This window comes from Bradysia coprophila, assembly GCF_014529535.1.
Source record: "Bradysia coprophila strain Holo2 chromosome X unlocalized genomic scaffold, BU_Bcop_v1 contig_20, whole genome shotgun sequence".
Classification (NCBI taxonomy): Eukaryota; Metazoa; Arthropoda; class Insecta; order Diptera; family Sciaridae; genus Bradysia; species Bradysia coprophila.
The window spans coordinates 1,986,828-2,008,207 of record NW_023503307.1 but is presented as its reverse complement, the minus strand read 5'-3'; the positions used below and the strand labels follow the sequence as shown (position 1 = coordinate 2,008,207).

General features: G+C 32.7%; 1 protein-coding gene across 4 annotated transcripts in view; it reads right to left on the bottom strand.

The window, feature by feature from the left end:
• Positions 1 to 21,380, bottom strand: part of LOC119068856 (serine/threonine-protein kinase tousled-like 2) — a 72,672-nt gene that overhangs the window by 17,123 nt on the left and 34,169 nt on the right. Inside the window, exon 1 of one of the 4 annotated variants that reach the window (XM_037172686.1) lies at positions 10,781 to 10,801. The exons of 2 other annotated variants lie outside the window; for them this stretch is intronic. In XM_037172686.1, coding sequence (XP_037028581.1) covers positions 10,781 to 10,786 — 6 coding nt within the window. In that variant the 5' untranslated portion in view covers positions 10,787 to 10,801. Of the gene's footprint in view, positions 1 to 7,595; positions 7,903 to 10,780; positions 10,802 to 21,380 lie in introns of those variants that run through there. One more of the 4 variants, XM_037172685.1, reaches the window with a different exon arrangement.

Sequence of the window (21,380 nt, the reverse complement as noted above, 5' to 3'; positions counted from 1 at the left end):
TGAAAATGTTTTGGTTGAGGTAAGCGTCCAAATTTGTCATTGTACAGACTTGGGTAAGTGAATTTACCAGTCAGATGACGTATTCGCAAGATGAATAAAATCAAAATATTACTGTACCGACTATCAATTGTATCCAACAGTTACAATTTTCAACTAAATGGCTACCATTTGCTAGATACAAAAGTTTGTATCGCTACTTTCGACCAGATGCAATTAAATGAAATAACTTCTAACTGAATTGTTTATTTAAAAAAAAGAAGAAGAAAACTAATAGAATGATGATATTTGATGATGATCTTCAATGTGTTATAATGAATATCTTACCCAGAGAGAATGAGTTAAATAAAGAAGTGTTTAACATGTAATTGTAAATTCTTAATACACACACGTACTCTGCGCTTACGATTAGCCACCATTTATTTTTGTAATTCCTTCAGTTTTGTTTCTGTTTCTGATAAATTATATTATTAACAAAAAAAAATTATATTTTTTCGACAAGTTTGTTCAGCTAAAATGTAATATTATATTGGTGTATAGTGTTCTGTTTTTATTAGGTATATTACAATGAGCTGAACTAAGAAGAGACATGCGTCTTGTCTTGGGGGATATGCCGTTTTATATACAATATACGTACATTTTTCGATTTATTTGGTTTTATTTCATATTATACGTATCACACAGCTAAAATATGTATGGAATATAACGTTTTACAGAGAGTTTATAGATAAAATGGTAATATGGGTGTTGACTCTTGGCCATGAAAGAAAATCAGACTACGATGCGAAAATGTAGCTGCTTGTGGTTTTTTTTTTGAACAAAGAATGGAGACCGAATTGCCATATATGGATATAAAGGGCGATCGATAATAATTGGTTGAGTTACACAAAAGTTTACTTCTTCTTTCGCTGTTGTGTTTTTTTTGTGTGTTAATTCTGAAAATGTGTATATGCTTCTTCACACACAGGTAACACTACAACATAGTAATTGACTTCAAATACCAAAGAATTTCGGCAATTGACTGACAGAAGTCGATGCTGCCTAAATTTCGATTTCTTGAAAAATTGAAAACCGAGTCGTTCAATTTGAACGACATTCAAACAGGGCTGGTACAAAAATCAAAATTGTGCTGAACAGCAACAATAAAAATTGTTCTAAGTTTCACCCCTGTGACACATATTGGAAATTAATAAGTGGAATTTCGAAACGAAAGTAGAAACGAAACAATGTCATTGACTTTGATGGCTAGGACATGGAAAAATTATTTTTAGGAACAGGCAACCCAAGAACAGATTCAGCAACTCAACGAATGTTATAATGAATATTTAATGGTTCACGCACAAAACTATTGTATTGGATGAAACGAAATTGAAATTACAAAAAAGAAAAACTTACAAAGGAATGGGGAAAAGGAATTTTTTATTAAAAATTCCTTTGTTGTCTTATCCTCTCTTTATTTTTACAATGGCAGTATGTGTATGTTCTATAATAATATAATTGTGAAAACCGATTATCAGCCATATTATAATGTAAGTGGATGTACAGCAGTTATATACAGTGTATACAGCAGAGCCAGTCTATTATTAAAATATATTCCGAACATTTTCATCAAATTTCAAAATGGCGTTCTGAATATATATGATTTTTCTACTATCACTGGTGAAATGAAATGAAGCTGTGCTCAAGTAGAAATAATTTCTTTGTTGTCTCTTTGTTGCTGTTAACTGTTTATATATATATATACACGCTTCATCGGACGACTTGTACCAAATTACGGGTGTACCATTTTACCATAAAAATTTTCGTAAAATACGGTAGACATACCATCGATTTTAGGCAATTGCCGAAGTCAATTAAAAGTTACCGTTGCCGAAAACTATAAATTCAGTAAATTAAAAAACGAGTCGATCATTTTGAACAGGGCTGGTACAAAAATCAAAAATGTACTAACAGCGACAATAAAAATTGCTCTAAGTTACACCCCTGTGTACCAAAAACATCACCTTTTCTCTGCAATTGAAACCCTAGCATAGTACCGACGACGTACCGGCGAAGTTAATAATCGGATTATTTATTTAATATTTGAATTATTTAATTGGTTTGTTGTCAGGTATTGTTTGTCTCAACTTATGACGACGTTGCGTTGTTTGGATGACAAGAAATGTATACTTTCTATATTTATCTGTCTATACAACTATCCATCTATGCAGCCCTTTCGGAATTGTTATGTCTTAGTTCGTAACTGCTTCATGATTTGCAATTTTACGTTCTATTTTCTTATGAAACAGTTTGACTCTGTGCTATTTGTTTTCGTTTTGTGTTTGGCTTAACTGCATTGTGAGGGACTTCTGAGTTCTGTTCATTTCTATCCAATTATTTTCTTCTATAGGTTATGAAATCGGATTGATGTCTTTAAATCGAGAACATTAGAAGACGTTTGATGCAATTTGGTAGTTTGGCGAAAAAAAAATGAAAATGTGAGTCCACGTGACGACGTTCACGATCTTCACAAAAATTTGAATCGAATATTGAATTACGAAATCTGTCGGAACTGAACGGTCATCAAATGCGGAAGCGACATCTATGATTATGAAGTTAAATTCTATTTATAGTCTCTTTGCTACAAAAATGTTTCGTCACGCAATTAGTTTTACTGAAATAATGTACAATGCTTCTGCGAGTCACTCGACTATCGAAATTGAAAAAAAAATGAATTTGCTTCGAATGCGTCAACAACGTGTGATATCTTTGAATGAAATTTAAAAATACTTTGTCGCATTTCTTTTTTGTTTCAATATATATGTACAACAGCACGTCGTCGTCGTGAAGGTGTAGGCTGACAAACAATAAATACAAATATAATTGACAATATTTTTTGTGTTAAAAAAATGAATCCATTTTTTTTTTGAAACGTGGGACTTATGATATACTCGATGATGTACAAAATTGTAACAAAAATGAAATTACGCTTATAAATTTGAGCAAAGTGAATGAATGTGTTGATACTTAAACACCAATACAAAATTAAATTGCCATGCCATATAGCCATATATTGAATTGGATCGTGTGCGTATTGTAAGGCACCCATTTATGACCAGACGATATGTATAATATAATATATATATATATATTTTAATGAATTATTGAATGAAATTAAAATTGAAAATGGGCATGTGAATGAAAAATAAAACTGAAAATTAAATTCAAACTTTTGATTTGTATAAAATCCACAAATTGTTTTAGTTAAATCTCGAAACCGTTTTAAAAGATTAGAAAGGTTGTGATTACAAAAGTGTCCCCCGTTTGTCGTTCACCTTGCTGATAAGAAAACATTTCAAACATGGAATTAAGAATTTTATTTTGTCTAAGCATCTTCTCCATTTTATTTATCACAAAATATGTGTGTGTATTAAATGGTACGTTGAAGGCACCGAAAAACCAAATCATTTATATTTTTAACAAACCGTTCGGTCTTTTCTTGATGGGAGATGACGTGTTGAGTTTCAATTTTGTTAAAATGTAAAACGAGTATATATAAAGATACAGAAATTTAATTAAGTATAGTTCGAGGTATTGTTATATAAAATGTTGCTCACACAATCAAGACACTGAAGAAAGAAGAAGAAGAAGAAGAAACAGAACCCGAACAGAGACTTTTTAATAATTATTCGATTTTTTTTCAATTTGTCAAACATACATAACCGAATTTATTATATAAAAAAAATTTCACAATACATTAAATACGAATCCGCTTTATTTACCTTTGTGGTTTAATAAACATATATTTATGTAGAAGGCTAGGCATATAAAGGCATATTTTTTCGGAGGCTTTATTTACTACACATAAAATCGAAAATACATTTTTCAGTTCACCATCAGTATGTATTATTTCTAATATCTCGTCTATAGTCGTTTCCACTAAATATTATTGATTAAATTTATATTTTCGGAGCTATTTTTGTCTCATGATCTTGCATGTGAACATTATTAGATATGTTTAAAATTGGCTTTGTGTGTACTTATTTCTTTCTTGTTTCGGTATTTATTTTTTTCTGTATTAATGGCTGGAATATTTTGTATTCGAAAAAAAAATATAAATAACAAAAAATATATAATATGAATGCGATATCCGGTTAATAGGTTTGTTTGTTCAATTCATTATTTCTCTATGTTCGGTTCAAATAAATATAGTCGGATATATTCGTCGCATTATATCGGTAGTTTTCCATAAATTTATAACCAACTACCACTTCCTAAAACGCAATCGTATGAATACAATTATCATTATCATTTAACCATACCACAGTACAATATACGAGAAAACTTATGAAACTGATTATTATTTTCAAACTCGATTCTAATCAGATTGGGAATGGAAGCCGTTTGTACGATTTTCAAAGTTATGTATTTAAAAACAGAAACAAAAAAACTAAGTAAAATGAACATTGGTTTTTCGCTTTATTACTCAGAATTCCGAATGCACCGACTGCGTGATACTTAATCAACATGAATGTTTCGTGCAATTACCACAATGTCTAAATTCTGAAACCTTAAGTACAGTTCTTTGAACTTTCAATACATTATTACTCTCGCAACTTGAATTTCTAAACAATATTTACAATGTCCAATATAAAATACAGCACACAAAGCATAAAATTACAATTCATATAACCCGTAATTCAACTGTAAGATATTTTATAATCCTAACACATATTACACTTTCGATTTAAATGATGGAGAAGAAGAAGAAGACGAAGAAATAAGTTTCGTCAAAACAAAATATCGAATAAAAATAATTTTTGTACAATACTACAAGCAGCGAGAGAGAAGATGCGAGGAGTTATAAGACCAAAACAAAAAGATAAAATGAAAATAAACACACAAAAAAAGTACATTCTCCAAACGACACAAAAGTTCAATAAACCATTGGATTTCTTTAACACCGATATGTGCTCCCCATCGCCAACAACGCCAATAAATTCCTTTGTATGAGCAAATAGTAACCATCGCATTGAAATGTGCCTTTAAAGTTAATTTTTGCATATAATGTACACAAATGTGCATGAATGTTCTTCGCTATTGGTTCTTAAAAGTTTAGAATTTCAAAATGATTCGGACTTCATAAAGGTTTCCATTCTGGAAAAAAACAAGTTCTGCACAGCCTTTCCGACCTTGCAGAATTAGACATGGACAGTTTTTTTTGTCGTTCTTTCTTTTGTCTGTCGAATCAAGTGAACACGGAAGTAGGTCCTACAGAAAACACAACACAGCTTGACTGCTGTGGAAAATTTTTAGTAATAAATAAATATTAATGAAAAGAAACTGATGCATCAGACCATACTTGATTAAGTCAGCGTTACAGAGTTGCAATTTTTTTTACATATTTCAGGTACATTCTAGCGTTATTAACGTAGCGTTGTGTCGTGTAACATATTGTAATGATTCCATACATTGTTCTCGCTTGTGAGAATATTCCACTAGGATTTGGCTCGTTTTACAAGCCAGAGTCAAGAGTCAAAATAAAAACTTCGAAGCAGATATATTATTGTACAGAACACTCTTATTGATCGTTTACACATCAAGTCATTCGGGACCGTAGTCTTAGCAACAAAACTGATTCAACGATACATAATTATATCCGATCTTGGAGGACAATAAATTTGTTAATGAAATACAAATGAAATTGTGGAATGTCTGGAATGTATTAAGTGGTTGGTGGTCTTATAACGGCCAAAATATTTATTTGTTGAAACTCTCATGACAATATCTCTCATATTGTTTCAACGAGAGTGACAACTACTTTATGTATACATGATTCATAGGGACCATTCCCAAATTACGCACTTATATAGAAGAAGGGAACAAGAGTTCTCAAAGAGCGTACACTCTTCACACATTTACGATATTTTCTCCATGCACCTTTGCGTACGCAGGAGGAGAGTGGTGTGAAAATGGTTGCGTGCGTAATTTGTGCATGGCCCCCATACATGCAGTCGTTCAGTAAGACACAATGTCAATAAATATCACTACTTTATGAGATCATCATTCTTACTATATCACAACAAAGGAAATGCTCCGACTAAAATGCAATCAAAAATTAAAATGAATTTGATTTCCCAGTAAATTCCATCATTTATTTAAGAAAGAAAGAAAAACTCGCTTTACATTGATCGATGACTCGAACACAATCAACAAGTGCATATGATTCTAATCGTACGAGTTATCAGATTTACTCAATTAAAAAGTGTAGTCTGTGATTGAAACAAAAACCAAGACCATTGTATTCGAACATATGTAACGAAAAACTCTGAAATGCAATTCCATTTTCACCCATACACTAGCAAAGCACATACATGCACACAGTAAAATCATTGTGGTTTATATGTATACCGAGTTACGTAGAACATTGCTCAACATACTAAAACTGGTGATAATTTTTCATTGGACTAAACTAGGGTGTAGTTTCAACAATTATATGTAAAGAATATGTCAAAAACCAGCCCGCGTACAATATAAGTCTAAAAATAAATTCCTTTTTTGTTTTTGTTTTTATCTAAGTAGTTCACAACCCCTCAGAACTGATGCGTAGCAACACGATACGCTTAACTATGGTTCGAAATTCGAAAGAAAAACGAAATTGAAATCAAATAGAGCATGTTGTTGGTTCAATGACTTTATTCATTAAACAATTATGTGTCGTTTGAATTGAATATTTAATTGAAAAGTTATTACAGATAGGTGCTCGCTCAACATAGTATTACGCATAATCTATGGACACACACTCATATTATAATGGCCCATCGGACACGGGGACACAACAAAGTCAATAAGAGACGTTTTGTTGTGGTACGTTCATTTTCGATTTTTTTTTTTTTGAACGATACCTTAATGCACTGAAACTAATCTTTTCATGTTTCGCTTTTGGAAGAAGAAGCACGACAGCATCGCACATCGAGACAAAAATTCATTGATCTTCGAAATTTCACAGATTTTTTTTTTATTATTCATCTTCAAAAGTTGAATAGATTGTTACTTGATGAAATGATGCAGAGTAGGCCAACTACCAACAGTTGAACAAAAATCTCCATATAACAATATAATTAAAAACGAGCAGAATAAATAATATTCATAAATTAACGGAGCGTTAAAAATAATATAACAAGCAATTTGCAAAATTTTCCCATAAAACAAAATGAGAGAGAGGCCTCATCACGTCGGATGGTATGGTATATAACGTTATAATATACGTATATATATTGCATACATATACAAATGTATATATCTGTGATATGTCTAAAGTTTATGCATACCAAGTATTTCAACTCAGTCAGTATTTAAAACGAAACCTAACGTCAAAAGATTCCGCCATTACTACATACCTATGCTGTGTATAAGCTAAGCTGTAAACCAAAGCTATTCTAAAAGAAAATGTAAAAAAAATGAACAGAAAAAATATATATTTCATAGCAAGAAATGTGTAGAAACGAATTCACCTCTATCTCGGTTTTCGCGATTAACCGTGTGCGAACCGATTATAATACATCCATTTGAGACATCGCATTTTATGAGCTTAAAAAAAAATTAAATAAAACACTCACGTATAAATAGCATGAGCTCAACATTATCCAATTGCTACATTTTCTCCTTTTAATTTGTTGTTTTGCTTGTTGTTGCCGTCGTCTTTCTGCTTATTGTATTTTCAAATATATAATACAGAAAAAAAACCACACACACTTCTTCTTCGCCGTCTCTTCTTTTCAATTCAAAGTCAAGAAACAAGTTGATAAAACATTGATTAATTAACATATAGATACACGTTCGGTTTATTTCAAATATGTATCTATTATAGTACTCAGAGCACACACGGACGGTGCTGTGTATAAATGTGTATTTGTTGATCAGTTTTTAAGTATATATATATATATATATATATATATATCTCACAAAATCGTTATTCAACCACGAGAGGAAAAAAAAAATAAATAAATATCACTTCACACAACAACTTTAATCAAAGTTGCTAACTACATTATTAGCATAAAACCACAAAAGCCACAGACTAATCTACTCATTGTGGCCAACAACAACTAACAATTTATTTATCTGAATAATTTTCGCTGCTACAGTATTTTAATAGTGTCAACAAAAATCTCGTTTGTTTTCAAATTATCTATAAAAACATTACACAGACTATGGCAAAAATATATTATTTTTTTTCTTCTGCCTCAAATATCATAGTCATACACACCCATACACATTTAACGAGCCGACCATTTAAATTTTAAATTACCATTACTTAACACCATAATAATGTTCCACAAGCAAGAGTTTATTAGCACTTTCGACATTAAGGAAATTTCTTTTTGCTGATTTCTTAATTATTTTCTGTTTTTTTTTTCTTCCAAAATTTGTCAACAATAATAAATCGTAAATATCTCCAAAGTTCAAAAAACAAAAATAAAAACCACTGCATATAATTAGCCACTTACTAGTTAATTAAACGAGAAGGAAAAAAAAACTTGCGTTAAATTGTTCCTAAGTAGACTTTAATTTGAGATTTTTAGCACATCAATGATTCAAGAATCTCTTTTTTGGTGTGCATGAAAAGCTGCAACAAATCACCCACACAATGACGACAACTTTTCAACTAAACGGCAACTCACTCACTGCCACACAAAATTCAACAAGAGGCAAACAAAACAGCAGCAGCAAGCAGCATCAGCCACAGCACCTCCGAAAAAAAATAAATATTGTATATAGAAACCCTCAAATACACTTTGATATACAATCGCGAGGTTGAGTATTGTACCATCAACTCAGTTATGCTAAGCAATATGTATCGTACATAAGAGCTGGGGCAAAAAAGAGACCATTTTCATTATACGGTTTACATCTCTCCTATAATACACGACACAGTATATATATTTGTACGTACGTATAACCGACAAATAGGAAAAAATCCAATATATTTTACATTTCACTAGATATATACGTACGTATCTTGCCACACACTATATGTTCACTTTGAAAATCCGAGAGTTTTCACCATCACTTCCGGCGGCGCTACTTGTTCTAATATATGTACAAAACAATTTACATGATATCGATATCACAATGAAAAAGTGACTGAGTTGATGTTATGTACATAGTATAACTCTCAGTACAACGAACATAAAATCGTAACGATATCAAACCAACAAAATATGCTGTTCGGTAAATACATACACGACGGACCTATATATCCTCTCTATTATACACATACGATAAAATGCCAAGAAGAACGACGACACCAAAAACTACACTACACTCTTTACCGGAGAATATCGGTGTATAAACATAAGTACACACCGTCATCCATCCACCATAATATCCGAACAACCAACATACAATATTATAGCGCATATACAGAAAATGGAAAGAAAACACACTAAAAATGTTTTTTTTTCCTTATTAAAAACCAGCTGCGAAATGCCGAATAACCGTAGGTCGGAGGAGTTTGAATACCGAATAACACAAGTGTAATTTTCTCAGCGCACACCAACCGATATAAATGTGGAGACACGACTGTGCGGAGATGTAATGTGTAGAAATATTAGCAAATTGGTTATATTAGATGGTTGAGTGAAAGAGATTCTTCATACCGTAGACCAGAGACTAGACTTATTCGCATAAATTTCTTATATAATACGGTTTTCAGTCTTTTTCTACTTAAGGGGGTCGTCCATTAATTACTACGCTCGTCGTATTTATATATCATTCATTCACTGTACAAGGTGATGATTATTGTTTCTAGCTATCAATTCATTCATTTTTACAACATTCATTTCATCTACCTCTCATTGTCAACGGAATATTATTTTCATAATTAATCACATCCCCAATCAGTTCAGTTCAATTCAATTTCCAGTTTTATCTGTAAAAATACACAGTTTTTTATGGACAGCACCCAAATAATTGATGCCATAATGCCAGATATGTAGGGGGTGAACAAGAAATTACTTTCTAATGACAGCTCTAATGAATCGTTCATTTTGACTTAATAAGTTTTAATGACATCGAGATAAAAATACTTGTACACACTCTCTCGGATATAACCGGATTAGGATGTTTTCTTTCTTTCTTTTGCTATATGGGTCATGTGAGTCAGTATGATCCGGTGATGGGTATTTAAGTAATTAGGAAGTCTGACTTAACGGTTACAGTAGCAGCTTTTACATCATTTTTGAAATCAGATTGGATTACTTTATGGTTCGGTGATTTAAGCATAAGAACATTAGATCAATAACAATGAGAAAACATCAGTCGCAAAACATTTTTGTGAAGTTGATGAGATCATCTCACGTAGAATCAAATGTTTCCGAAACGGACAAGAATGGAGAGAATGTAGAATGACCTCTGTGGAGAATTTTTTCTGCGCGATTTCTATTGCTTTTGAACCATAATCGTAAAGTGAATATTGAGGGGACAAAACGGTTTATATCTGGTAACTGATCACGTAGGTAATGGTTAACTATGAAAACTATGGCTAAATGAAATCGTGCCATCTGTCACATATACTATACGTCGTATAGTTTGTAATTTTTATGATCTAGTTTTGAAGTTAGGCAAAAATTTACTGCGAAGCATTATCATTGTTCATTTCAAAATGTGGTTTATATTTTGAAGAAGTTGATAAGAAATTGTATAGTTCCAGGGCTATCTATCAGAAGGTTTGTTTTACTCAGAAATTCAAATGAGATTGTAGTGACTTTTGTAATAGTAAAACTTAAAACTATGAGCTTACCAACATTTTCTTGGTAGAACTACAAATATTACATGCAGTAGAGTGTAATCGTCAGCAGCGATGACTTACCTGGAAATTGGAAAAGAAAATTTATTATTTTTTCGAGGAAAACACGTTAAAAAAAATCGAAAATCGGAAGTAATAAATGATGAAAATTTAATGTATTTAGTCTTTAATCAAACGCAAACATACGGTTTGACCCAATCTAGTTTAATCATCATTTTACATCTAGATAAAAAACCAAATTTTGTGGGCAGACATTGTTTAAAAAACGAAAAAGTTGAAGAGTTAACTCTGTGCTCTTGGGGAGAAAACATGAAAACTTGTTGGCTTTAAGTTTTATTGTGTACCCATACCACACACATATGACCTGGATGAAAATTGACGCAAAGGACATATACAGTTCGAAAGCTTTCCCATTTCGTGCTTCGAAAGAGAGAAGCGCAGCAATGTGAAAGGCATGCTCATCACGACATACAGCATAACTAAAAACAACACCCGCTGAGCACAGAAAACTAACAGAAAATTTTCAAACACATATACGTACGTACTTATTTGGAACAATATCAAAATAATTTCAAATTATGTACATATATATATAAATAGAAGCTTCCGGTCGCGCATTTATAGTTCGATGCCATATATGGTTTTATCATCATCCATGATGATATCTATGCAAACATGCATAAACTAGAGGTACATTTTCCACATATTATAAAAGGAAGGATAACAACTTTTTGAGATACATTATGACACAAGCTTATGTATTTGGGACTGGCGCTGGTGGTACATACAAAGAGGTTTGTAGTAGATGAATTTTCAGTTGTTTAGTACACCTCACATACACTAAACACTCTCGAGCCCAGCAACAAAAATTGATAAATTGGTATGAGATGAAATAGAAGACATAAAAGGTATACAATGCTGTGTGTACAGTGTACATATAATTTTTTTTCCACCATTGGTTTATATAGAAAAGCTAAAGCTTGTTGGAAAGCACACAATGAATGGTGCTAACTTCAACTTGTATAAAATAGAGAAAACACACAAAATGGGAAAATTGTATAAAGCTTTGCTTCATAAGTGGAAGGGAAAAAAGGATGTGGGCCACTGCAAAAATGAAAACGAACTGTATGATGCGAATGTGATATGCTTCAGTCTCACTAGGCTCAGCCAATGCTGAGGAAAGAGAAATAAAATATTTTCAACTGGGAAAATTTTCGCCAGAATTTGGAATAAATTTTCATCTTTAAAAAGAAGGGAAACATTCCTATTGTGGGTGGTTTTTGATCAGCGGGTTTTTCTTGTACTGTTGTTACATTGTGAGAGCTTTCCAGTTCTTTTTTTTATTATTTTTTTTTATTTTTCTTCTTTTTTTCGGCAACACTTCGGTGTATAACTTGGTTGGGCTTGGTTAATTTTTCGGATTATTTGAATTTTATAAAGATTTCGTATTTTGAATATTTTATACTGTGAGAGGTATCGTGGAAAATTTTATGTAATCAAAAGGGAGGAAATTAGTTCTTGGTGTGCGCTGTGAGCATTATGGATGTTTAAATGATTAAATAAATGCGTATGTATAAACGCACGAACGATGGAAAGGAAGAGAATGAAGAAAAAAAAAGATTCTGTTTTACATTTCGGTAGTATAGTCGACGAAGACGTGCACTTCTGCTTATAAGTCTGGGAAAATTATTTTCAAATTTAACACCATTCGTTTTTAGCAGCTAATTTGTCGTTATTCGTAATGGACTTTATCTTGTGGAATGATGGGATGGAGCTTCTGTTACTTTATTTTTCAGAAAAAAGGACATTCGAAATTCATATTTTGTAGATTAGGAGACTGAGGCAAGAAAATACCTTGATTGAATGACTTTCACGGAATCATAAAATTTTAGTTTCCTTCACGAGTATTACAGCGCGATTGATGCAGGACATAAACTTGAATTGAAGTGTACAAAATGAATGATACATTACCAAATGGTAAGGGGTAAGATTTGGTACAGAACGACGCAAATTAGTAGAATTTGTCAGCCGTTTAAGAGAGTTTAATATAGTTAAACATTTCGATTGGCTTCGTAAACATTCATAAGAATAAAAAAAGAAAAATATTCTGAACAAAGGATAACCGATCGATCAAGGCCATCGCGTCGTGTGTTAGCAAAGCAACCTAAAAGCTGTGCGTCAATTACCTCTTTATGTTTGTTGTTCTTCGCAGAAATGAAAAAAAATAATGAAATAACCAACGTAGTAAGAATAATAAATTGTGGTGAGAAAGAATATATCGAGTTCTTTTCATTTAGTGTGTGCTCTGTGCATCCCATAAAGACCACGAGAGGGAACACTTGCGAAGACGAAAGAAAAGAAGAAAAAAAACATGGAAGAAAATTATTGTATGGATGCTGGTTCAGTACTTTGCATGATATTTGAAATGAAGATGGTAATGCAGAAAATTTTGTAGGAAAAGGTAAACCATTGTACTCGATACCATATAAATGTGTAAGCAGATAGAGCAAAGGGTTACCCGAGTTAAAGAAGAAGAAAAAAATGTGTTCTACACTTTGTATATTCGTATAGAAATGTATTTTTGGGCGGTTCGGGTGCTCTATTTTAATATAAATATAAATATAAACATCTTTGTACGTACGTATAAACGTACAGAGAAAATATACATATATCTTATTATACACACCGACGTATATGTTCTTGGCGAAGTAAGGGTAGTAGAAAACATCGGTGGGTGAATTTAAGTGTATTTATCCTCGCCTTTATCGACCCGATGCGATATCGTCATCATCATTGGTTTTTAACGCCACACAGAAACAAAAGGTTACACACTGAAGTGTATAAAATCAATATTGCGAATGAATTCTCTGGTGGTTGGTCGAGAACACAAAACATTTTGAGTATACAGAAATATATGAAAATTTATACATAAAATATACGTATATCAAGTTATGTATCCTATAAATATATGTATGTATAATACGTAGATATATGCACGACTTTATATGTACTAGGAAAATATATTTATATATAATTTGTATGTACGTCTATCTCTAATGTTATATATGTCAGAATATTTTATGTATTGTATTATATACGTGTACAAAAACGACGAAGTTGGTTGAGTCAAAAGCTTGAAATCGTCATGTAAAGTATATTCATATATATATATACACATAGACAGGATGAATATGCCTGGTGTGTATCTATACGTATGTTTTAATAAGAGATCGCATTTTCTACATTAAAATCAGCATCCAAGGAGCTGATTTGGGTATACAACAGTATTACTACTGTACTGTGCATACCTATACTACTATTATTCTCCTCTGTACATATATATATATATATATATGTCTCTTCAATTTGTATTATAAATTTTGCTCGAATATGTGCAAAAGTACCAAGAAAAGTAACGTTCTTTGTGCTCGTTGTTATTTTATGTGCAACTCACAAGTGACTGCATATTTGAGAATACAGTCTCTGAGCAAAGGTTCACCAGAATTAAATCGATAAGATGTGGTAATAGAAATTCCTAATAAATCACAAAATGTTGAGCGACTGAACCACTAAAACTATTATTCCGGCAGACCGATTGTTGTGATGGTATCGTTTTCGATTCAGGAAAAAGAACATTTTTTTGTTTGAATTTACTCAAAGCTCTAATTTCGAATTGATCAACGCATAACTATAATACATGAAAAATGGTAGACATGCATTTACCACGAGACTAATGGAATTACAAAATCAATATGAAAATCTCGAGACAAAGCCCAAAAGCATCTGTCAAGTATCAACAGCGACTATGTTTGGCATAACGAGATAATAGGTTTCTACAGGCATGAGTGCGATAAATTGCACCAAAATAAAAACATATTCAAAAAGCTGTCAAGTATCATCTATACCTGGTAGGTATTACGTACTCAATAACAACAGCTCAATCAGATGTCGTATCTTTAATTAGAAGAAGTTTGATCTAATTGAACACACGAGAATTGAATTTCTATGTAACTCCTACGTAATGTGTGTGTGGACTAGAGCTAAAAATATTTTAGGTGGATGCAGGTGCTGGTCAGATAATCAGCAGTAAACAATCTAATTTTGTAAATTTTGTGTGGATTTCCTATTGGAAGCCAGTAAAAAGCCATCCAATTGTGAGACCAAATTGTCAAATTAATTAACGGAGTGACTATTCGACACCAGTGTCGAATAGCCACACAACACAGTGCATGCTATTTGACACCGGCGTCGAATAGCCATACAACACAGGGCATGCTATTTGACACCGGTGTCGAATAGCCACACAACACAGTGTATGCTATTTGACACCGGTGTCGAATAGCCCAACAACACAGTACATGCTAATTGACACCAGACGCACTCATTTGTTTGGTTTTAAATATACGCAATGGTTAAAATTACTATTAAATGTGAAATTCAAATATTGATGTCAATAGGTTGTGGTTTCCGCAATGTTGGTATTTAGTGTAAGAAGGTCAAGAGGGGTCGATATTAGTAACGATGATAAATTGACATATTAGCTAAAAATTGTTGGTGCTCTGAACGTTGGAGATCCGTTGTTGTTGTTCTCTTTTCAAATAATTACATTCTGAATTTCTAATTGGAGTTTCCGACAATTGTAAAAAATATTCTCAGTGTATAGAGAAAACTGAAAATTAAAAATCAAAGAATAAAACAATTTTGCACTCAAGAAATAGCGAAATCATATTGGTTCCCCGTCTGATGATTGTTCTAAACCTGGATCGAAATATAGCGAAATTATAATTTTGACTAATGGTTAGTTAAAGTAACTAGAACTGGTACAATAATTATCAGAAATCGTAAACCGTATTGGAATGAAATTAAATTTGAAAAGAAAAATTTGGTTCACGGGTGGGGACCGAACCCACAACCTTCAACTTGCCGGGAGACAGTAAATGTTCGTATGTACGGAAAGCGACAGCGTTACATGTTGAGTATGTGTGTGTTGTAGAAAAGTTCGACAATTGATCAGCTTGTGTGCAACACACGATATGAGCTGTGACGTAGCATTTGAAAGAACGGTTCAAAATTAGAGTTGAAAAGAAGATGTCCACGGTGGCCCAATGGATAGAGCATCAGCCCGGCAAGTTGAAGGTTGTGGGTTCGGTCCCCACCCGTGAACCAAATTTTTCTTTTCAAATTTAGTTTCATTCCAATGCGGTTTACGATTTCCGAAATTATAAATTCACAACCAGTTCCAAATCATCAGTGAAATAATGAAACATACCAAAACATCTTCAATGCCAGGCTCAACCCGTAATTCCCAACATTTATTATTTTCAATGCATATCAGTCTTACAGTTCCAACAAAATAACGAATTCTAAGAATTTAAAATTTTTTTCGCAATTCCGGTCCATAATCATCACCTTTCCATGCATCCATTTAATGTCGTTTTGAAGGTACTTATTTCACTGTATTCCCGGACACAGTGCAATATGAACTTTTTTTTCGCACGCAGTGCGATACCAACTTTTTTTCGCACGCTAAAGAATCTATTACCTTCAACGAAGGCTAAATTTTTATAAACGGCTATAGAGTCAAGGCTGTATACTTTGGGGAGGTCACGCAGATGCAGATACGCGGGTTACACACCACGTTTTATACAAAAAATTCACTACGCCATACAAATTTAATTTTGGTGAATTTGTTTGTATGGAAAAGGTGTGTTCCCGCATATCTAATAAAATGGCGGTCTGCGTGACCTCCCCAAAGTATACAGCCTTGTATAGAGTCACACAATTATACCGAACGTATTGTTGAAGCGTATATACTAAGCATTGACTACTCGATTTCATTCAACGCGTTACATCACATTGCAATGTGTATTATAATGCAGCCTTCTTGATCGTTCATGACCCAAAATCACATAAATTCTTGTCAGGTTTAAATTTTTATTCCTTAAAAGTATGTGGTCTAAAACTAGGATCCCATATGCTTGTGTTTCTGATCTTATATTAAAAATAATTTAATGAGTAAAGTCTGTTAAAATTAGAAGCTATACTGTATCTGTTCTTAATGATTAGGTCTCTCCTATAAAGTTACGCTAGAAATGTTAAAATTTGACGCCAATGTGATTTAGATATCTTTTTATCACAATTTCAAAAATGCAATGCGAAGATATGCATCTGAAAAAGTGAGAGAAATCAAAAATGGTGGTTTGATGAACTTTGCGAAGTGTTAAAAAAACTCAAATACTTTATCTACAGCTAGGGAAAAGCACTTATTAAACAAATAAAGTTTTCGTTTCTAGTTAACCTGTGATTTTTTTAGAAAACAAAATATATAGTCTAGATTAGCCAGACAACACAGCTGATGCTATTCGACACCCACCTTTGGGAGCCAGAAATAAATTTCGAGCGCGCGAAATTTATTTCTGGCTCCCAAAGGTGGGTGTCGAATAGCATCAGCTGTGTTGTCTGGCTAATCGACACTAGTGTCAATTAGCATCTACTGTGTTGTGTGGCTAATCGACACCGGATGCAAATAGCACGCACTGTGTTGTCTGGCTATTCGACACCGGTGTCAAATAGCATGCACTGTGTTGATTGGCTATTCGCATCCGGTGTCAAATAGCCACACAACACAGTGCATGCTATTTGACACCGGTGCCGAATAGCATCGGCCATTAATTAAAGCATCACGTGGTTTGAACTGATACACATAATGCTGGCAACATTTTTTTTTTCTCGGACGGCAATGTGGTTACGTTGATTAAAATTATGTTTTTGTACTCTGAACATTTTTATCCGATATAGGTATAATGTGTAATGTAAACGAATAAAACAAATGAAAAAATATAATTACCAAGCGAACATCACCATCAAATTTTAAGCATTTTAAAATTTGAGGAAATACTTTTTTTTCAAATTGTTGCAATATTCAGTTCACCTTACATAAAGGCACCACCATAATACTCTTCATGAAAGGTATATATGTATAATACGTTTCCACAAAACAATCAGCAAAAACCGGAATGCAGGTGACTTGAACTTTGACCTATACACATTAGCTTCTATAAGAGTTCTGTTTTTTGATGTAGTGTTTCCCTTACACAAAAACTGCATCAAAATTACCCAAAAATAGTAACAACAACAAAAAACTACCAGCAAACTTATCGAATTCCGTTGCTGACGATGGCAAATTTTAAACCAAATATATTCGATGCAAACGTGCGGGAGGAGGACACATTGCATTCAATTGCGTTTTATGGCCTCGCCATCGTTACGCAACAAAAATTTTACACGAATGTTTAAACTATGATTTACGTTAAATATCGACTAATATCAGATGCAAAAATTAATTAGATGTTCTCCTAATTACTGTAACTGTACAAATATTGAAATTTTGTTGTCTAATTGACTATGCTTTTGCGTTGCACTGGAGAGCGCACACATATACTCACACATGGCTGCTGCCGTACAGAGAATCATGCGGAGGATATAAAGTTAGTTATTCTACACGGGAAGTACTCGAACAAACATTATATTTGACTGGTTTTGTAGGTAAAACGGCAGATATAGGTTTTATAATATACCCAGAAAATAGATGGTGGAACGGCGGAGTGTTTGATATGGAATTGGAGATATAGATATGGAAAAGGTTAGGTGTTTTGGGTAAAACCTCCACCTATATATAATATTGAATATTGAAAAGGCAGCCATATTTGTCTCACTGCTGTTTGCTGGAATGAACATAAGTACATGGATTTACGTTTATATTTTAGCCTTTATGTATAAGCGAAAATTTTAGTGTTGTTGCTATAGGAAAATTTTCGTATGCTACGCTTTTCGTCATATACATACATTGTACGTATACATATAAGGTGAAAATGCAAATTTCAAAAACTGAAACCTACATATTCATCTCCCTGGTGTTATAGCATCTCGGATGGTTCTTTTTTTCAACATTAATGCTACATGTCATATGCAAACAATGTACAGAGTTTGATGTTGCATACGCGTACGAATATATTTATTAAAGTATGTATGACATCTCTTTGCTGGGAAACAGCTTCGCTAAGTATTGCATATATTTTGGATAAACCTTCCACCATTTTCCATAAATTTTACTGCCATTACAAAATCTCACCATTATCTCTCGTTTACGAACACATAAATTCAAGAATGTATGTAAAGTGATGTACAGTGCTTAAGTGATATCGTTGTTATTATGTATTTACTACCGCCAACCAAGGAAATGCAACATATAACTGAATGATAAAAATCTCTCTTTGATTTTATTATATGTTATGATAATAGCGACTCATGAACTGGTGCATGCATATACCATACAGATTGTATAAAATACATAGAGGTGCAGACTTCTCTATATCAACACAAAATTCGCTTCGTTTTCACAAAGTAAATTCAATGCGACGACGAATGCATTTCGAAATATATATATAAAAAAAAACCAATCTATACCTCTTGCACATATTTCGAGGACGCCATTTTTATTCCCAGGTTTTTTTTTCCCATTTTGGTATATGTTTTAGCGTACATGAAAAACCGAACATAAAAAAAATGCAATTCTCTATTTGTTTGTTGAACTCACGACTTTGAATTTTATATGAAAATATTTTTGCAGCATCCAATAAAGAGTTACCATGGTCGACGTGTATTTAAAGCAGCTATGAGTAGATGCATCAATAATTATATATAAATATTTAAAAAAAAACAACAAAAATGTGTAAGTGCACTGGGAGTTAAACTGTACTAGCTGCACACAGTAATTCGACGATGTGAAATTTGCAATTATCGTGTCTTTCTGAGTTCACTTCGGAAAATAATAGACAGACATTTTGACATCTTTTTTTTCTCCTTCAAATTAAAATTCTTAATCCCTTCGTTTAGCAATCAGGGCCTATTTTTTGGAAAATTGATATGCTAAATTTGCCAAAACTTGCTAAAATTTTTCAAAAAGTTGCAAAATAATAACTGTTCATAAATGTTAGAAATTTTATTAAATTTACTGTTTTGAACACGTAAAAATTACCACATTCGTATCTCTGTTCTTGCTGTTATTCTCCATTTCTCTGATTTCTCCCATTTCGTATGATGTTTTTTGTAAAGGCAAAATGAAAAGGAAAACGGAGAAAAACAGTTTAGAAACAAAAGTGGCACTTTTCACGTGTGCAAAACAGTAGCAAATCAATTTATCAAAAATAGATCCTGGTTAGTGCTACATGCAATTTTAGCTACCATAGACATTTCACAATTCAAAATGTTACCGATGGTTAGCAAAAGATCGCCTCGTTCTCATTGTCGAAAATTAAGCGATGAATTTGCACACAGTCGTGTACAAGTGTCATGCATACCTGTTTTCCAATTAGACGCTATACCTTTGAGGGGAACATACGTCATTTATGGTTTTATAAGAGCAAACAAAAATTTTAATTTCACTAAATTGCGATGTTAAAATTATATTTCATGCTACGTCAAGCGCATAGAGGTACACAATAAGATTGACAAAGTTGAAAAAATAAAATTTTTTAGCGAGTACAAATTGTCTCTGTTCTTTTTTACGATTTTTCATTTTCAATTCGTTTGTTTGTTACGATTAACAAGAGATTGATGTTTGTCCTAAATTTTCGAATTAACTACAGCCTCGAGGCAATTAATTTCTGTTGATTCAAACTGTAAAAATGCAATGTAATATTGCAAGTAAACGATACCGAAGTATATGGATAATACAGTTTGAGTGTATAGAGGTATATACGACAACGTCAAACCTGAATTCAAAAAAAAATAATTGTTTTGTAACCTCAAACAATAAATATGACTAAAATACACATCCTAAAATCTTGTAGAGGTATTAACAACCTTGGATTTCTTATTTCAGTTGATTTTTTTTTTTATTATTCGCATATTCATAGTCAACCCAAAACCAGACCCATGTCACACAGTACACATCAGCAATGTAAATGATTATAAACATGGCCGATATTGAATTTATTGAAAATGGCCTTGTACAAGTACGAAATATTAATTCCTAAAGCAAATTACGGAGAGACTGAAAAAATAACACAAATTTTTGTTTCGAATTCACAATGGTTTATCATCGATATAAAATTATTACGTATGTTCATAATATTTACGTATACACCGCACATATGCGCATATTATTATTTTATGATATAGGAGCCACTGTTTTCCACATCAACACCGAATAATTCGAATCGAAATGAAGCGACTTTGCGTTTTGAAACCATTTTGCGACAAGAACAAATAAATGATTAATGAAAATTGAGAATCGGATAGTTTTGTTTGTTTGCATTCTTCCCCGAGGACTCGATTATATTTCCGCAAAATACAATGATGCAAATCAAGGGATAAACGCAGAGACTTGCTTTTATTGTTAACGCTAATGTAGTTGAGCATTTTATGATTCAAAAATTATTGTGGCATTTTCCAGTACACGTAGCCTTATAGAGAGACTGCTAACATTTTGTTAATTGTTGGCTGAACATCCTATGAAATCTTAATCCTAATGGACGTGTTTTCCGCAGTCAGGTTTTATTTTATCACGATCTAGTACGGAGCGAAGGAGTTA